Source organism: Rutilus rutilus (assembly GCF_951802725.1).
Source record: "Rutilus rutilus genome assembly, chromosome: 22".
Lineage (NCBI taxonomy): Eukaryota > Metazoa > Chordata > Actinopteri > Cypriniformes > Leuciscidae > Rutilus > Rutilus rutilus.
Genome location: NC_140227.1, coordinates 8,580,924 through 8,599,147, shown reverse-complemented (window position 1 = coordinate 8,599,147; position 18,224 = coordinate 8,580,924). Strand labels below are relative to the sequence as shown.

General features: G+C 41.2%; 1 protein-coding gene across 5 annotated transcripts in view; it reads left to right on the top strand.

The window, feature by feature from the left end:
* The window catches only part of LOC311282093 (tubulin polyglutamylase TTLL7-like), a 164,438-nt gene that overhangs the window by 67,585 nt on the left and 78,629 nt on the right, over window positions 1-18,224 (top strand). For 2 of the 5 annotated variants that reach the window (XM_084395660.1, XM_084395658.1), the window contains exons 2-7: window positions 3,917-4,113; window positions 5,040-5,174; window positions 5,910-6,031; window positions 13,719-13,786; window positions 13,907-14,065; window positions 17,270-17,486. In XM_084395660.1, coding sequence (XP_084251786.1) covers window positions 4,089-4,113; window positions 5,040-5,174; window positions 5,910-6,031; window positions 13,719-13,786; window positions 13,907-14,065; window positions 17,270-17,486 — 726 coding nt within the window. In that variant the 5' untranslated portion in view covers window positions 3,917-4,088. Of the gene's footprint in view, window positions 1-3,895; window positions 4,114-5,039; window positions 5,175-5,223; window positions 5,267-5,909; window positions 6,032-13,718; window positions 13,787-13,906; window positions 14,066-17,269; window positions 17,487-18,224 lie in introns of those variants that run through there. The other 3 variants (XM_084395659.1, XM_084395657.1, XM_084395661.1) reach the window with 3 other exon arrangements.

Sequence of the window (18,224 nt, the reverse complement as noted above, 5' to 3'; positions counted from 1 at the left end):
AGCCCTGTCTGTGAAACCGGGCCATTATGTATATTGTTGAGTGTCATGTTTGACAGCATGTTAGAAATATGGCTTAGTCAAAAGAATGGTCTAAAAACTTAAGAGAAGATATCATCACCCTTCACAAACAAGGAACAGGATACAAAAAGATAGCGAAGGCACTAAATGTTCCTAGAGACACTGTTGTAAGCATATAGCTCGTAAGTTCAAAGTTAACGGAACAATGGTTACACTACCTGGATGGAGCAGAAAAAGGAAGCTATCAATGGCTGCAACCAGATTTCTGAGAAGCCAGGTTCAGAAAAACCCTTGAGTGGTAAAAGACCTACAGCAAGACTTGGTGGCAACAGGCACTGAGGTTTCAGATTGCACAGTTAGGTGCAAGCTGAAGTGTTAAGAGAAGTTAAGGCTCTTAACTTCTCTTAACATAACTCCAAGACGTACACCACTGCTGACCTAAAAACACAAGGAAAGTCAGCTCCAATTTGCATAAAATCATATAAATAAGCCACAGAAGTTTTGGGATTCTGTTCTGCGATGAAACAAAACTGGAACTTTTCAGCCCTATGGATCAGTGGTATGTCTGAAGAAAGAAGAATGAATCATATGCTGAAAAGAACACTTTGCCTACAGTTAAGCATGGTGGTGGCTCAGGGATGCTCTGGGGCTGCTTTGCATCCTCTGGCACTGGAAACCTGCAGCGTGTTGAAGGCAAGATAGATTCATTTTTGCATATCAGGAGATCCTAGGAGAAAACATCATGCCGTCAGTGAGGAAGCTAAAGCTTGGGCGTCATTGGACCTTCCAACAGGACAATGATCCCAAGCATGCCTCAAATTCCACTAAGGCTTGGTTCCAGAAGAAGTCTTGGAATGGTCTACAGTGGCCATCACAAGGCGCGTTTCCATTACAGATTTGTGCGAAACTCTTCTTCTTCTTCTCATCTCTTGTGCGATTTTTCTTCTTCTAAATGTCGACAAAGAACTATTGCGAAATGACGGCGTTTCCATTAACTGATGTAATGCGACTAAAACTTCACTTTTTCCTCTCGCGATAAGTCATTCCAAAAATCATAGCAATGGACATTGGTAGGTTTATGTATCTCAGCCACCACACTGGCCATTATTATTAATCAAAGGAGACGTACACTCACCTAAAGGATTATTAGGAACATCTGTTCAATTTCTCATTAATGCAATTATCTAATCAACCAATCACATGGCAGTTGCTTCAATGCATTTAGGGGTGTGGTCCTGGTCAAGACAATCTCCTGAACTCCAAACTGAATGTCAGAATGGGAAAGAAAGGTGATTTAATTTAAGCAATTTTGAGCGTGGCATGGTTGTTGGTGCCAGACGGGCCAGTCTGAGTATTTCACAATCTGCTCAGTTACTGGGATTTTCACGCACAACCATTTCTAGGGTTTACAAAGAATGGTGTGAAAAGGGAAAAACATCCAGTATGCGGCAGTCCTGTGGGTGAAAATGCCTTGTTGATGCTAGAGGTCAGAGGAGAATGGGCCGACTGATTCAAGCTGATAGAAGAGCAACTTTGACTGAAATAACCACTCGTTACAACCGAGGTATGCAGCAAAGCATTTATGAAGCCACAACACGCACAACCTTGAGGCGGATGGGCTACAACAGCAGAAGACCCCACCGGGTACCACTCATCTCCACTACAAATAGGAAAAAGAGGCTACAATTTGCACGAGCTCACCAAAATTGGACAGTTGAAAACATGGATCCATCATGCCTTGTTACCACTGTGCAGGCTGGTGGTGGTGGTGTAATGGTGTGGGGGATGTTTTCTTGGCACACTTTAGGCCCCTTAGTGCCAGTTGGGCATCGTTTAAATGCCACGGCCTACCTGAGCATTGTTTCTGACCATGTCCATCCCTTTATGACCACCATGTACCCATCCTCTGATGGCTACTTCCAGCAGGATAAGGCACCATGTCACAAAGCTTGAATCATTTCAAATTGGTTTCTTGAACATGACAATGAGTTCACTGTACTAAAATGGCCCACACAGTCACCAGATCTCAACCCAATAGAGCATCTTTGGGATGTGGTGGAACGGGAGCTTCGTGCCCTGGATGTGCATCCCACAAATCTCCATCAACTGCAAGATGCTATCCTATCAATATGGGCCAACATTTCTAAAGAATGCTTTCAGCACCTTGTTGAATCAATGCCACGCAGAATTAAGGCAGTTCTGAAGGCGAAAGGGGGTCAAACACTGAATTAGTATGGTGTTCCTAATAATCCTTTAGGTGAGTGTATGTGTGTTATCCAATCATTAATGGCAAGGAAAGACCCTTAGCCGATACTTGAGAGTGGCACATATGAGGTGTTTCTGGGTGTTTCTCACTCATTTCTGCTTCGAGGTCTTGATTTTGGCATTTCTTTGAGGTTTAGAATCCAGTATTCCTGTAATTCTTCTGTCTTTTATGAATTTAATAAAGAACTCTGTCTCGTATTCTGTCCAAACATACCGCGTCATCTACGTCAGGTGACCTGTAAATGCACAAAAACTGTTTCCGTTGCAGTTTTGTGAAATATTTCTTTTTCGAATTGCCTGAAAAACCACCTCATGCGAGCGTAAAACTTTTTTGCGATAAATGGGAGTTTTTGCGAAATTGACGTGTTTCCATTGGACGTATTTTCAATTCGCAATTTCAATTTGCGCAATTTGAAGGGTAATGGAAACGCGGCTACAGTCACCTGACTTGAACCCCATAGAAAATCTCTGGTTGGATTTGAAGAAGGCCGTTGCAGCACGCAAACCCAATAATATTACTGAACTAGAGGCCATTGCTCATGAGGGATGGGCTAAGATTCCTCAGAGACGTTTCCAGAAGCTGGTGTCTGGTTATACATCTCGTTTGCAGCAGGTCATAACAGCACAAGGGTGTTCTACTAAGTACTAAAGATGTTTGCCATGATGGGGTTCATTAATTTTGAGACTGCAGGAGTCATTAAAAGTTGCATTTTCAGTTGAATTTGGGGAAACTTTTTGAAACATTTGTTGTGTTGAGCTATTTCATTTACTTTTTGTCTGATTTGTTCATTGCAAACAGCTGAAAGTCTATCAATTTTTCCAATAAACCTGATTTGCAATGGGGCATTATATTTGTGTAAAATATTTATGCATTTCATCTAAGCTATCATCCTACAAATTTTTTGATTCAGATTCATAATTTTTAAATGGGACCTATTATGCAAAATTCACTTTTAGATTGTCTTTGAACATAATTATGTGTATACACAACCATCCTATTGTGGTAAAAATGTATCCACTCCATTTGTTATTTTAAGTCTGAAACAGTTGCTGCGTCCTTAATCGCGTACTGTCTAGGTACTACATTTGAATTTACTTTGCGACCATTAAAAAAGTAGGCTACTCTCTATATAGTATGAATATGGGTAGTATGAATGAAATTCGGATGTACTGTACTATATCCACCACTGTTGTTTGTCATCCTTGTGTCAAAAGAAAGTATTGCCTTGGTTTTGGGTTTGATGTTAATATAGAGCATGTTGTGCTGTTAGACGTGTGCTTTGCTGCGTGACAGATTACAGACATGTAAAGCGAACATTAGAATGTTAAACATGGAAAATCTCACAGGCTGATGATCCAGTGGCGCTAATGTTGCGTTTGCTTGACAAGAAGCAGACAGACCCTCATCGGCTGAAGCCCCCGTCAGGCAGCAAGAGCTGATCAGTGAGGTGAAACCTGCTGTCAACGGCGCTGATGGGTTTGAGTGACACAGCAAACGTTTGGCCAGACTGTGCAGTTCCCTCGCATTTCTTCTTTGTCTGACATTACCAATCTTCCGCTTTCTCTCTCTCTCTTCCTTGTCTATATGCCCATCTGTGGTTGTGTGAAAAAGCCTTGACCTCTTTCCTTATAGATATCCGGTCTACAACCAACCTTCACCCTGTCCCCTGCCTCATGATCTAAGTGGACAGATGATATTGCCACCTCCTAAAACTGTTGTCACAAAGACAGCGAAGAGGAAGTAGTTTGGTGCCAAACTGTGCCTCAAAAGTCTCTGAGGCATTAAGAGATCAGCTGTTGGAGATATGCCCTCACCCCCCAATGATGGAGGTAAGTTCGATACAATTACAACTGTGACCCCAAAAGCTCACCCAGAATACCAGAGCAAACATGCCCAATGCCCAATGCTCTATGCCCAATGGCCAAAAGTAAAGTACTTTTAAAAACTTGAAATTTGAAGGTTTTTAGTTTGAAGGAGTTTTAAAGTTTGAAGTTTAAAGGTTTTGAAGGCCATATGGTCTACCAGAAAAAAAAAAAAAAAAGTTACTCTGGATGGTTGCTAGCTAGAGTGTTGCTATCAAGATGCTAGTACGTTATCGCATTGCTAGCATGTTTCAGATAGATACTCTGCTAGTTGCGTGGTAGAGAGATTAAGGGCCCTATTTTGCGCATGCACGGCGCAAGTGCACTCAGGGCCGAATCCACTTTTGCTAGTTTATCGACGTGAAAAATGGTCCGCGCACCGAGCGTACCCATTGCACGGTCTAAAAGGGTTGTCCCTCTTCTCTTAATGTGTAATGTGTGTTTTGGCGAAACATGCAATAAACCAATCAGAGTCTCATCTTCTATTCCCTTTAAAAGCCAGTTGCGCTCCTTTCTCTAGCGAGGAAACAGATCTGAGCAGACCATCTACGGGACAAAGTGTACGTGCATTGTGGACCCGCCTATAGTCGCACATTACTAACGCGCTCTTTAAATAACAAAAAATAAATAAGTACGTCTATGAGATTTTTTTAATTCTCATTTTCAGGAAAATCGTAAGTTGATCAGTTAGAAAAGCTAATAACAAAATGAGTCAGATCAGCCTTAAAGTCTTTGCCGAGTTTGGTAGTTGTAGCTTTAAAGATCTAGGAGGAATTACAGTCAGAAATTTTAGAAGAAAAAGTTTAAATGGAATATCAGTATGTTGGCTTTCTCAAGCCAACATAAAAACCTTAGTGAACTGTCAGTCACTAAATGTTCTTCATGTTCCACAGACGATCAAGGAACGTCCCCCATGAACATACCACCGGCACTATCCAATCAGAATGGAGTAAAGAGGAAGGTCCACACCAAGAAGAAGAAGAAGGGTTTCATCACAGCCAACGTTGCAGGAACAAAATATGAGATCGGTAGGAAAAACTATTTGTTCATTATGTCAAACTTGTTGATGAAAGGGGACATTCACACAAAGCGTTTTGGTATTTAAAAATGCGAGATGCAGGTCAGTGGAACTAAAAAAAATAGCAGACTTCAAAAATGGTATTAAACAGCAATATAAATAAAAAGACTAAACAGTAGACCTACTTTTTATGCTGCATAGTCATACATGTGAATTACTGACACAGATTTTTTTTTTCTTTTTCTTTTTTTTCTACATCAGCCTGGAATTACACAGTTTTTTAAAAAATGTTTTATTATTTATTTATGAAACACAAGTACAAGTATAATTCTTTACAGTAAATCTCTCAATTAACAGTCATATAATTACTTAACAGGCATGTCAAGATTTCTAGCTTTCATTTCAGTCTAAACCAGATTTGGTTTTATCCAGTAATGCTGATATTTATGGAAAAACAACATCATGATTATAATATTGCCAATTGCTATAGCTATGTAATGTTTTTTTGTTTTGAAAGATAATGAAATGCAGACAAAACATTCTTAAAGCACTTGGGTTGATGCAAAAGCATAAGTCATGCATAATCATTATTAAAGCATGAGTTTTTATTTAAAGTAAAGAACAAGATTTCTGTGGATGAATTCTACTAATGAAGTCAGTTGTTTGTGCCCATTGAAAAAGAAAGATGATCCAGTATTGTCAGAGTCAATGCATATCAAAGGAATCTAATTTGATTTATTTGCAGTTCGTATCGTCATTGAGGAGATGACCTTTCATAAAGCCAGAGATGAGGATGAGATGGCCAATCTCATCTGGAACGACTCTGCCGTGCAACATGAGAAAATCGCTGAGCTCAGGAACTACCAGGTACTCTGATTTTCCTTTCAGTTCAAAGAATGAAAACAAAAAACAAACAAACATGCTGTTAAGGTTTCCTCTTATTTTCCCTGGATTAAGAGATGTGACCTTTACCATGGTTTATACTCATTTCCCCATCATCCTTCACAGGCATTTGCAGTTTAATCAACAGAAGTCATCTAATGTACTGTATATAACCTTTATGGCTAAAGTACTATACAGTAGTAAAGCATCAATTGAGGTCACCTGAGGTCAGCAAATTTGTCAGGAACAGATTTGAACCAAAGTCCGTTTTAGGGCAAGTCAGTTCATTCAGCAGCCATTGAACTGTGGCTGCGTTCGAAAGATTAGCAATCGTTCAACTTGTTCCCTTGCTGCAGGCATACCCTAAACTGATTTCAGACAGGCTTCTGAGGCGGCATAAAGGTCTAATGATCTACAACAAAATAGAGAGACTATTGTGATAACCAAGCGAATATTTACTTAAGACAATATTAATTTCTTGCTTGAGATAAAATCAGGTGCCATTTATTTTTTAGCTCAACTCAAGGGATCAAACACACAGGGGTGCTTTTCCCAAAGCCAACTATGGTTGCAAGTTTTGTCGTTAGCAATAGAGTTCAACGGAACTTGCGACCATAGTTGGCTAACGATACGTTTGGGAAACGCACCCCAGGATAGTAGAATAACATAGGCAGTGAAGGATACATATATGTGACCGATCACGGAAAGTAGGGACACAAGTCGGTTCTGGGGCATTTTGAGTTATTCACAGATTCTGAAAGTGTAGTCTCCAAGCTTTCCAACGATGTGTAACACTTGGAAATCTGATAATATTTGGAGAAGTTGTGGCCATTTGAAGGTAGGCACTCAAAAAAGCTCAAAGGGGAGAAAACGCCCTCTAAAGATTGTGCAGTTCTCACCTCTCTCTCCTGCAGGGAGTGACAATAGGGCTCATTTACATATCATTTAGATAAGCCATACCCCCTGTAAAGCTCCCCCCTGTAAAGCTGTAAAGCAAAAAGGTCAGGAAAATGTGCCATCAAAAAAAAAAAGAAAAGTTTGCAAACAGGTAATATATAAATAAATGTCTCTTAGCATCTACCGATAAAAGTGTATAGGCAACTCTTATGTACACTGAATAAAAAATAAGATAAACTCTAGACAATGTTCAAATCAAAAACAGGATGTGCCACATAGCACATCCTGTTTTTGATTTGAACATTGTCTAGAGTTTATTTTATATATATATTTTTTAATATATATATATATATATATATATATATATATATATATATATATATATATATATATATATATATATATATATATATACAGTATGAGTATGAATCCAAGTATGAATCAGAATAGATTTTATTGCCATTGTCAATGAAAGGTTTCACAGACTAGGAATTTTCTTCGGTGTACTCGTGCAACATGAAACAAACTTTTGCTAATGATAAATAATAAGCAATAAACTATGGAAATAGGCATAGGCGTAATTTGCGGATGGGACATGTTCCCACCACTTTTTAAAACATCTCGCGGCACGAATGTACCAATTCTACAAATAAATAAAACATCTCCAGTTAACTGGCAGAGCATTCATTTCGTTCGTTTTTTAAATAAGAGACTAGCGCTGAAATGTGTTTTTTAAATCAAGTGATCAAAGTGCTCGTTGCCGCTGCGATCAGTGGCGTGGATACAGTGTTTTCTCGTGTGGCTCGCGCACACACCGCACTGTCTTCACTCGGACGCACGCTTCAATCCGTTGCGTTGCGGATACTCTCTATTCGTTCTGGTGAAACCACAAAACATAATGCAAACGTTTGCGTGTCCCTGCTTGATATACAACCACTGATGAACATAATCGGTTTGATGAAGGAAAAAAACTCTACGAGAAAAAAAAAAAACCTATACGAGGGCGGATTTGAACCAAGAACCTCTGACATCGTTGGCGAATGCTCTACCACTGGACTATTAAGATACACGTTGGTTCAATAGGCGGATCTATGTATTGGCACTGACAACATGTATTAGGCTACATCTCATTAAACGACAAATTAAACCCCATGTAACCTACTATTTAAATCGATTGCTGGACATCGTAATGTTATTGGTGTCCATCTTCATTGAATTTTGAAATCAGATAGAGCCGGCCAGAGCGCTACATAATAGCCTAAGTAGCCACGCTGTTCCCTTGGAGGGCGGGGGTAATAACAAAAGAAACAAAAGCCGGCTTATTCAGTATGGAAATACGCACCGACAATGACACGCCCCTACTGCGTGCTAGAATCTCCGAAAAACAAGCCGATTTCAACCTCCAAATGTACGCTTTTAAATATACCAATACTGCTATCTCAAACATAGAGAGGCTTCTTCGTGATCTCAACTAACAGATTCTGCAAAAAAACGAAAATCACCAATTTTGAAAAAAACTGGTTCTTTCTCATTTTGCTCGAAAGTTGTGCTGCCGACTTGTGTCACTAGTTTCCGTGACGGGTCACATATGTTGCCTTCAAAAATCGATCAGATGAAGGTTGACGGGATGTGTCAATCTTTGGATTCGGACATTCCTTGTTGGCTTCCTACCTCCGCCTGCAGAAGAATAATTTTGTACAATTTGAATGCAGCCTGTGTTTCAATAATATATGTCAAACCAGAAATAAAATCTGGCAACATAAACTTAGCTTAAATCAGGCCAAAAAAAAATCATAATTTTTAAATAAATAAACTTGATCATAATCCACAAGGTAAACTCAGGAGAGATGTTGGAGAAAACTCAACCACATCTTATATCAACAAGACGGGACAAAGAACCAAACAAAATGGAGTATATATAATCAGACTAAATTAGATAATTAATTGAACGACAAGTGAACAGAATCATAATCACAGGAACAAACAGGCACACACTAGGAAACTAGAGATTGGCAGCTGACTTGAAGCAGTGCATGCCAGTTAGAAATTGTGTCCGACTTGAGACAGCGCATCGCCACGTGACTGTGACATATGGCATGGCAAGTATGGCAAGATGCGAGATCAGCCGGCTGGTTCATTCTGACGAATAGGAATCTCGCTAGAGAAGGCCAATCTACTTCGAGTGAAACTAAACGAGCCAATGCACATTGGCGTGCAATCATTTGCATCAGCTGTTCAGCCACGCAGTGCGGGTATATAATGAGCAGAAGGTGCGATTGCACTTCAGTCTTTTGCTTCAGAGTCAAGCACTTCAATGCTTTCTACAAACTCCCAGGAGATTGTGAAATTTGAGGCAGCTTTTTTTTTGGACCTCTCCACTCTGGTGCGGGCGTGACAGCACAGCAGCGCGAGCGGTCTTTTTCTCTCTCTCTCTCTCTTTTCTGTTTTTTGTTTTTGCCTCTGAGTAAACAAAAAGCTGTTTTCAGCTGGTAAGGTGTGCAGGTGAGAGCGCTCAAAAGCCGTTTTCACGGCTGGTAAGACCAGCGAGAGAGAGAGACAGTGCACAGACAGGTGCACATTCCTGTCTGTGCTCGCGGTGATCGATCCCCTGCGTCCTTCAGCACCAGTGAGAGCAGTCCGTAAAAGAGCTTACACAGATAGAACGCGTCTTTCTAAAGATCACATTCTATCTGTGTGTTTCTGGATGCGGTCGCTACCTGGGATCGCGGGATGGTCACGATCGCTGTGTCTGGGCCTCGAACACACAAACCTTCGTGGATGGAGTACACTTCGGAGTCCACTTCACAATCAATGTACCCATTGTGGGAAGATGACCATCTCTGAGCTGCGGTCGAGACTGACTGAGACATCTCGGAGCTGCGGTCCCCGTGCCTGCGCCTCGATCTAACCCTCCTCAGAGGCTTGCTTTGGGCACTGACACGGGAGACCTGAGGATCACGGTGAGCGTGCTTCCTTCGGGGAACCAACCCCCTAGGAACCCTCATCCCTCTCACACTCCGCAGCCAGTAGAGCCGCCAACGGAACGCACTGGACCATCCTTCGGTGCTCCCTGCGATTAACAGATGTTGATCGTTGCATAGGAGGGTGGGTCAGACCTCTCCGTGGACGACGACTCGGCGCCGCTGCCTCCTTCGGGTGTGCCAGCGGTGCCCGAGTTGCACCAGGAGATGATGGCCATGCTTTCCCGGGCTGCCAACAGGACCGGGCTCGTGTGAAACCCTCCACCATGTCTCGAGCCCTCGAGGCTGGATGATTGGTATATCGGGGTGGTGCGCGCTGGTTCTTAGCAACCCACCCCAATGCCTTTCTTCCCGGAGGTGCACGAGGTGCTCAGGGGGACGTGGACGGCACCTTTTACTGCCAGAAACCGTCCCGATGGCTTCTCCTCCCTCACCACCCTTGATGGCGGGGCGGCTAAGGGATACACGCGTATCCCGCCAGTGGAGCTGGCCATTGCTATGCAGCTGTGTCCTAACTCCACTTGTCGCGGAGAACCGTGTGTCCCTTCCCGGGCCTGTAAGTACTCGTCGGACTTAACCGGCAGGGCTTACAAGGCCTGTGGGGAAGCCGCCTCTTCCATGCACGCCATGGCGTTGCTGCAGGTCCATCAGGCCAAGGCACTGAAGAAACTGCACGAGGGTGGTCACAATCCACAAGTTCTCCAGGAACTTTGTGCCGCAACGGACCTCGCGCTTAGTGCGGCGAAGGTCACCGCGCGGTCAGTGGGTCGTGCGATGTCCACACTGGTGGTCCAGGAGAGCAGTGGGGGGAGAGAATCCTCACCACTCTTATCCGCCTCTTCTATCGCCAGCGGGCCAGCGAGTGTGCGGTTCGAGAATTCAACCAAGCCTCCTCCTGCACCTCCTCCCAGAGAGAGCCTCCCGAGCCGCGTCCCTGTGTTCCACCTCACTGCCCCACTCTGGGTACGCCTACAGTCCCTTTGGTCTCTACTTCATTGTACCCAAGAAAGGAGGTGGGTTACGCCCGATCTTGGACCTCCGAGTTTTGAATCGGAGCCTCCACAAGCTACCGTTCAAAATGCTCACGCAGAAATGCATTTTCGAAAGCATCCTCCAAATTTGCGTCTCCTCCAGTGAGCCTACTTGTGCAGACCCTGTGCAAAGTCAGGGAGGACAAGGAGCAGGTCCTTTTGGTGGCTCCCTATTGGCCCACCCAGACCTGGTTCCCAGAACTCATGCTCCTCGTGACAGTCCCTCCCTGGTCTATTCCTCTGAGGAAGGACCTTCTGACTCAGAGACGGGGCACCCACGTCCGGACCTTTGGAAACTCCATATCTGGTCCCTGGACAGGACGCGGAGGTTCTTGGTGACTTACCCCCAGAGGTACTTAACACCATTACTTCTGCACGGGCGCCGTCCACAAGACGTGCGTACGCCTTGAAGTGGAACCTGTTCGTTGAGTGATGTTCTTCTCGCCGAGAGGACCCCTGAAGAAGTTCGATAGGGTCCGGGCTTTCCTCCTTACAGCAAGGGTTGGAGCGAAGGCTGTCTCCCTCCACCCTCAAAGTACATGCTGCCGCTATTTCAGCATATCACGACCACATAGATGGCAAATCAGTAGGAAAGCACGACCTGGTCGTCAGGTTCCTTAGGGGGGGCGAGACGGTTAAACCCTCCTCGACCCCCCTCCATACCCTCTTGGTGCAGCAGCTGTGGCGCTTTGGTAGGGATTCCCTCAGCAAAAAAACTGAAGTGCAATCGCACCTGCTGCTCATTATATACCCGCGCTGTGTGGCTGAACAGCTGATGCAAATGACTGCACATCAATGTGCATTGGCTTGTTTAGTTTCACTCGAAGTGAACGGAACGAGGGTTACCATATGTAATTGAGACGTTTCATGTTTATCTGAACACCTTCACTTCAACTAATGCTCACAAAGCTGCATTTTTATAACAGTGAAAACTCTTTTCATGTAGTCGCAATGTTATTCTGTGTCATGTTTATCAAAATAAAACTGAAAAAACGTAGACCCCACTTCATTGGTATTTAAATAGTATATATATAGTATTATGTTGAACTTTATTCTTGTACAAACAGACGCTGTATTTAGCAGTACATAAAGTATTAAATGGAAACGTAATGGAAACGTCTGTGTATTTGACAAATGTTGCATTTATTTCACTCCAGCTTTGGTAAAGTATGCAAACACAGTGTGAGGTGTCACTACGGGATGCAGAAAGTGTCCGTCTTCACGTCTCCGTTTCCCTGCCTGCACACGGCAACTGTCGCTGATCAGTTACATACAGCCGCAGCCGATGTCTAACACACCTAATGTCACACAGGCAAACCAGAACAAAGAATAATGAAAACTAAATCAAAACAGAGTACACACGTTACACCTATTCAAAGGCTATGAGTTGTCCACTTGTTCTCATTATACATTTTTGTCCAATCTGTATAGCTTTTTTTTTTTTTTTTTTTTACAACTATACAACATAAAAAAACAAAACAAAAAAACATCGCAGCCTGGCGGAAAGTTATAGGATTGGGTCTCTGTTTATGTGGTCAGTACTTCTACTAGCATCAGATTCAAAGCTGTCAGAGGTCAAAGCAGTTTGATGTTAACATTTTGATAAGCTAAAAGCACAATACTCTAATATGTGTTTTTATGCATATCACACAAACAATAATGGGTATTCTGTTTTAAATGACACTGAATATTTTTACTAATCCATTTCAGAAGTGAAACACGTTAACAATCAGTCATTCTCTCACATTGTCCAACATTTTTTATTTAGTTTCTCACTGAGCTTACATTGCATTCTGTAATTGTCTTCTGTGTAAAGAATATATGCTTTCTGTCTTACATTTTTGCAAAAATAAGGTATCTTAGGAGGCATCTTATTTAAAACAACCTTAAAAGAATGCATCACCCAAAAATAAAACAATAAATCATAAGTTACTCCCCCTAATTAAACCACTGGAGTTACACAGTTGGTTACATATCAGAATCAATTGCATTTACTTGGAAAAGAGCAGCTTCAGAATTTCTCCTTTTGTTTTCTGGAGAAGGAAAGTAATAGGGAATGTTTTCTTGTCTTTCATATTGAAACAAATTACTTTTACACCCAATTCATATGGCATAAACGGTCTGTATGAAACAATAATGTATTGTGTTAGTGTGAAAAAAATCAACTCTGCTTGTCGGTCTAATATTATATGCACAATATAAATAATTGGCTTTGATGCTTTGATCCATGAAACACTTTTCATACAGTTGTGTTCTGTGTTATTTTCTTTTTCGGGAAAAGCATGTTGTGCTTTCATACTTACTAAAAGGTTTGTTCTTTAGTAAGAGAACCCCCCACACACATTTTCCTGTGATTGGCTTAGCTGCCAAGCTACAGGTCATATGAGTCAAATTAATGGCCTTGTTCAGCCTCATTTGCTCAAATACAGAAAAACTCACTAGCCCCCATCCCTTCCTCTTTGCATTCAAAGCAATTCATTCATCTGTCAGTACCTACAACTACATGGGCTCTGATGCAGAACCAATTACCTTGGCCCTTAGAGTCAAAATTGATCGTCTTTTTTAGTTTTAAATTAAAAACAATGTGGGGAACTAAATAGGGGTTAAGAAAGGTCTGACAACCACCTTTTGTTTTGAGTCTGTAATTGGACATAAATGTCAAAATATTATAGTCTCAGTTCAAGACTTGGGCTCTAATGTTGTGTTTTTCCTCTAAGAGGTGAATAACCGAGTGTCCTCTAACAGTGTGATTATTTTCCTCAGAGGATAAACCATTTTCCGGGAATGGGTGAGATCTGTCGGAAAGACTGCTTGGCAAGGAACATGGCCAAGTGAGTTGAAAACATGATACCATATCAGATACATGACTGATTACATCTGCCTTCCAGCCAAGGAACATTGACTTTACTCTTCGTTTTATATTCATTTTAATACCCTCTTCTTTTCCTTAGAATGATTAAAAGTCAGCCTCAGGAATATAGCTTCATCCCCAAAACCTGGATCTTCCCAGCCGAGTGCACACAGTTCCAGAACTATGTAAAGGAGTTGAAAAGAAAACGCAAACAGAAAACATTTATCGTTAAGCCTGCAAATGGAGCCATGGGCCATGGGTAAGTTACAACAGACTGGAAGATTTGCATCCTGTGGAGTATTTTTTTTATTTTTTATATATAGATTATTTGTCATTTTCCCTATGAACAGCATACTGCTACAAAAGTGGCAAACATTTTACAGTAACATTTTGTTCAACTTAGCATTCTCCGAGAACCTTAACATGCAGTAGAACAGCTTGTAGGATAACTCTGATCAGCATAGCCCACTCTATTGGCTCTGGAACAGTATCCTGATTAATTAGTCGTTGTTAAATAAACCTACTACGCTTATGAATAGGGTTGGGTTATGGCTAGGCTGCAAGGAGCTGCATTGAAGTTCCGACCATATGCATATTTGGATCAGATTTGAGCTTTCGTTGTGTTGAAATATTTGAACTTTTGTGGTTATGTGACCGCCCAGCTGGTTGTGTGTATTCTAATCAAAATTTTGAGCATGAGGTGAGAATTACCAATATTTTCTATTAAAATGTTTTTCTGTAAACTATTTTTTTAATATATATATAATTTAATAAGCAGAGGGTAATGGCTGGTTTATGTCCAATTTGAAAGTTCAGTGCAGCTGCCATTATGGGTGAAATGTGACAATCGTCTGATATTATGAAAACACAGATGGAAGTTAAAAGTAATCCTGAATAGCTGGATTAGGGTTAGGATTGTGATGGGCTGATAGGAGTGTCGCTCCATGTTTTACTTATATTGGCCAGAGGAGAACTGCCCCCGCCCTGAGCCTGGTTTCTCCCAAGGTTTTTTTTCTTCTCCATTTCTGCCACCGATGGAGTTTTGGTTCCTTGCCTCTGTTGCCTTTTGGCTTTCTTAGGGTACGTTTACACGACAACAATATGCTTAAAACGGAGAAGTTGTTCCTTTGAGTTTCCGCGTACAGACGACACCATTGTCAAAACGATCCCCATCCACACAGATCCGCGAAAACAACTAAAAAGGCTGTATTCTGCTGCCAGGCCATTCGATGGCGATGAAACACTATAGGTTGAACACGTAATACGCATGTGCATGATGTCATCGGTTTCAGAGATTTGCGTTTTTGTTGTTTACACGGAGACCGTTTTCAAAAGTTTCGAAACGCATAAAAAGTGTTATGTTTTTAGTTGAAAACGGTGTTGTGTAAACAGCCCCTTAGTTAGGGGACACTTAATTTTCAGCAGTATTATTGATTTGACTGTACTTAGAATATTGAAATGAGATCTGACCTGATCTGGATCATGACATCACTGTTTTCTACAGAGCTGCTTTACAACTGAATTGGACTCTTTTTTTTGTACTTTTTTTTAATGATCTTTACACAGTTATTGAACAAAACTGAATAAATACTGAACTGACCTCAGCTGACCAATGACATTATTTTCTTTTTAGAGCTGCTTTACAGCTGAATTGAACTCTGTTTGCATCACTGAATTATTATTTTCCTGTTTATCCCTGTAAAGCTGCTTTGAAACAATCTCTGTTGCATAAAGTGCTATATGAATAAAGGTGACTTGACTTGGCTTAAATAATATTGTGCCACCACACGCATTAATCCGAATGGCAAACTTGAAACTGAACTCTAACCCTAATAATACACCTAACCCCAGTCCTTTATCCTAATGCTGAAACCTCATACCTATGCTAAAAGTGTACAGCAGCAGATGGGGCACCTGATTTATTTATGACTGTCTTTTATCCGTTTGTAAATTAATATTTCTATGGTCATACGCTACAGCAAGCCGGTACTTATTAAAATGAGAAGTCATCAAAGGTTGAATTATTGTGCTGCATTTAACAAGTGAAAGGAGATCGTCTGCTAGGCTAGAGATTAAATTTGAAAAAGCGTAGCGTGACGCAGGAAATTAAGTTATATCTTCCTACGTAATTTATTTTTCAGGCCGAAAACTAAATGAATATTGTTTGCGTCTAAGCAGAGGCTTGTTAAAAACTGTGGCGGGCTAAAAGACGAGATCCCCACTGGTGCCAAATTAAACAGTCAGCCAAAGTGGGTTTTGATTACCTGCCATCAGCCCTCATCAATCATGTCATGCAATTCAAACAACCCCATTATCCTCTACAACATAACACAACACAAGCTACTGGACGCTAAACACACACCTGAGCCAATGGACGCCAAGTGCAGGACTAGAGACTGTGTGCCAAAACGGTGGAGATAAGGAAGATTGGCCAGTGTGCTGCTCTTGGCTGAGCATCAAATTCAAGTTCTCAGAACTCCCTTCGCGAAGCAGAAACAATTAATATTTAATTTTTAATTATAAATTACATTTTTATTTATTAAACAAAACACCTTTCAACGATAAGCAGCTATGGATGTGGCATTTCTTATTGAAAACAGAATGCATTTGAAGTGTAATAAATCCTAGAAATCCCTCAAGAGCCACTTATTACGCTAGAGACTCAACGCAGTAAATCATTTTTAATTGTTTTAATTGAGAGAATGGAGCGTCTCAATGTTACGCAGGTCTTTTTGCGGCCCATGTTACTGTTTGGTCATTTTCTGCAATGTTATGCTTGTAATAAACAAACAACTGTAAATGAGTCAAATGTATCACGAGTCACTAGATAATCTTTCGTAACATCACAACTCATGAGAACGTTCAGCTGTGTTTTAATAGTGCTGAACCTCTACATTGAATTGCACCAAGAACAAGCAGACAGATTCTTTTGCAATATTTATCAGCTGACATAGCTAACAAATGAACTGTGGTGATCAAGCCCTCCTTCAGCAGCTTGTGGTCCTTGGAAAGTTGACGTCTCAGGTAATTGTTGAGGCCATGGAAACCGGACGAAGAGAAACATGTATCCAATTAAGTCAATGCAGACCAATGGTCGTATATTTTACTGTCAAAATTGTTTTTCTAAGGCCCCTTTGTTTGTTAAACATCCAAACCTCACTTTTTTCATGTGTTTGGTACTGGTGAACACATCGTTGTCTGTATTCTAGAACAGCCAAGAGCTGGAGATCTGTTCAACATCAAAATCAAAGGAAATAAATGATGGCAGGGCTTAAAACAGACCAAGACGTCTGGTCTTATTAACCTGGGCCTAGTCAGGGTCCAGGGACCAGCGATAGAGACAACGCCTTGTTAAATTCGCTCTCTCTGATATGCTTCAGAGGTTTGGATTCTTAACCAACAATAAACTATGCACCACATTTTAGGGATGTGCTCTGATAGAAACTTATCCATTTTCTCCCAGGATTTCTCTGATTCGAAACTGCGAAAAGATCCCGGTCCAGGACCACTTCATTGTGCAGGAATACTTGGACAAGCCTTTCCTCATGGAGGGCTACAAGTTTGACCTGAGATTCTACATTCTTGTTACTTCCTGTGATCCACTGCGTGTCTTCCTCTACAACGACGGCCTGGTTCGAATGGGTACAGAGAAGTACCACGCGCCAAACGAGTCCAACCTGGTAAGTTGGCTTATGACATCATTAAAGCAATGTGAACATTTTAATTCCTAATAAAAAGTCATCAAAATTTACTTCATTAATGGTCAAAACCCTCTACTCCATACTACTCAAATAGACACTTTTCACAATCAGGCATAGATAAAAGCAATTCTTCATAGCTAAAAGTATACAGTATGCTGCAAATGCTGTTTCATATTGACTTTAACACTCTTATACATAAAGGTAACAGATTCATTAGAGTAATCAATAGAGATTCATATTTAATGTGATGACAATGAGATTTCTGCAATTCTTGCAGTCATTTTGAAACAAGTTCACACATTGTAAAGTATGTGTAAATGACATATTGAAAATCTTCCTAAAACTATTGTAATGTAAATGGTTGAAATGTAACCATCTGTAAAAACTTTTTTTTGTGTGTAAACTGTCATATTGTAGGATCTTCATTAAAACATGTTGCATTACAAAATGTGGCATTACATATATTAAAGGACAAGTTCGGTATTTTAAACTTAAAGCCCTGTTTTCAGATCGTTTCTGATGAAATAGAACGGTTAAGATTGAAATTTGGACACATGCTGCTGGCCCGAGAATTTTCAGTTTCTGTGGTAGCACCCCCCCCCACCTCCACAATGGCTGTATAGGTGCACTGGAACAATCCTTCCTAGAACGCATTAAACTTTCGTTTACAAAGACGTGAAACTCACCGAGTGGTCAGGGGTGTTCACTGATATGCTC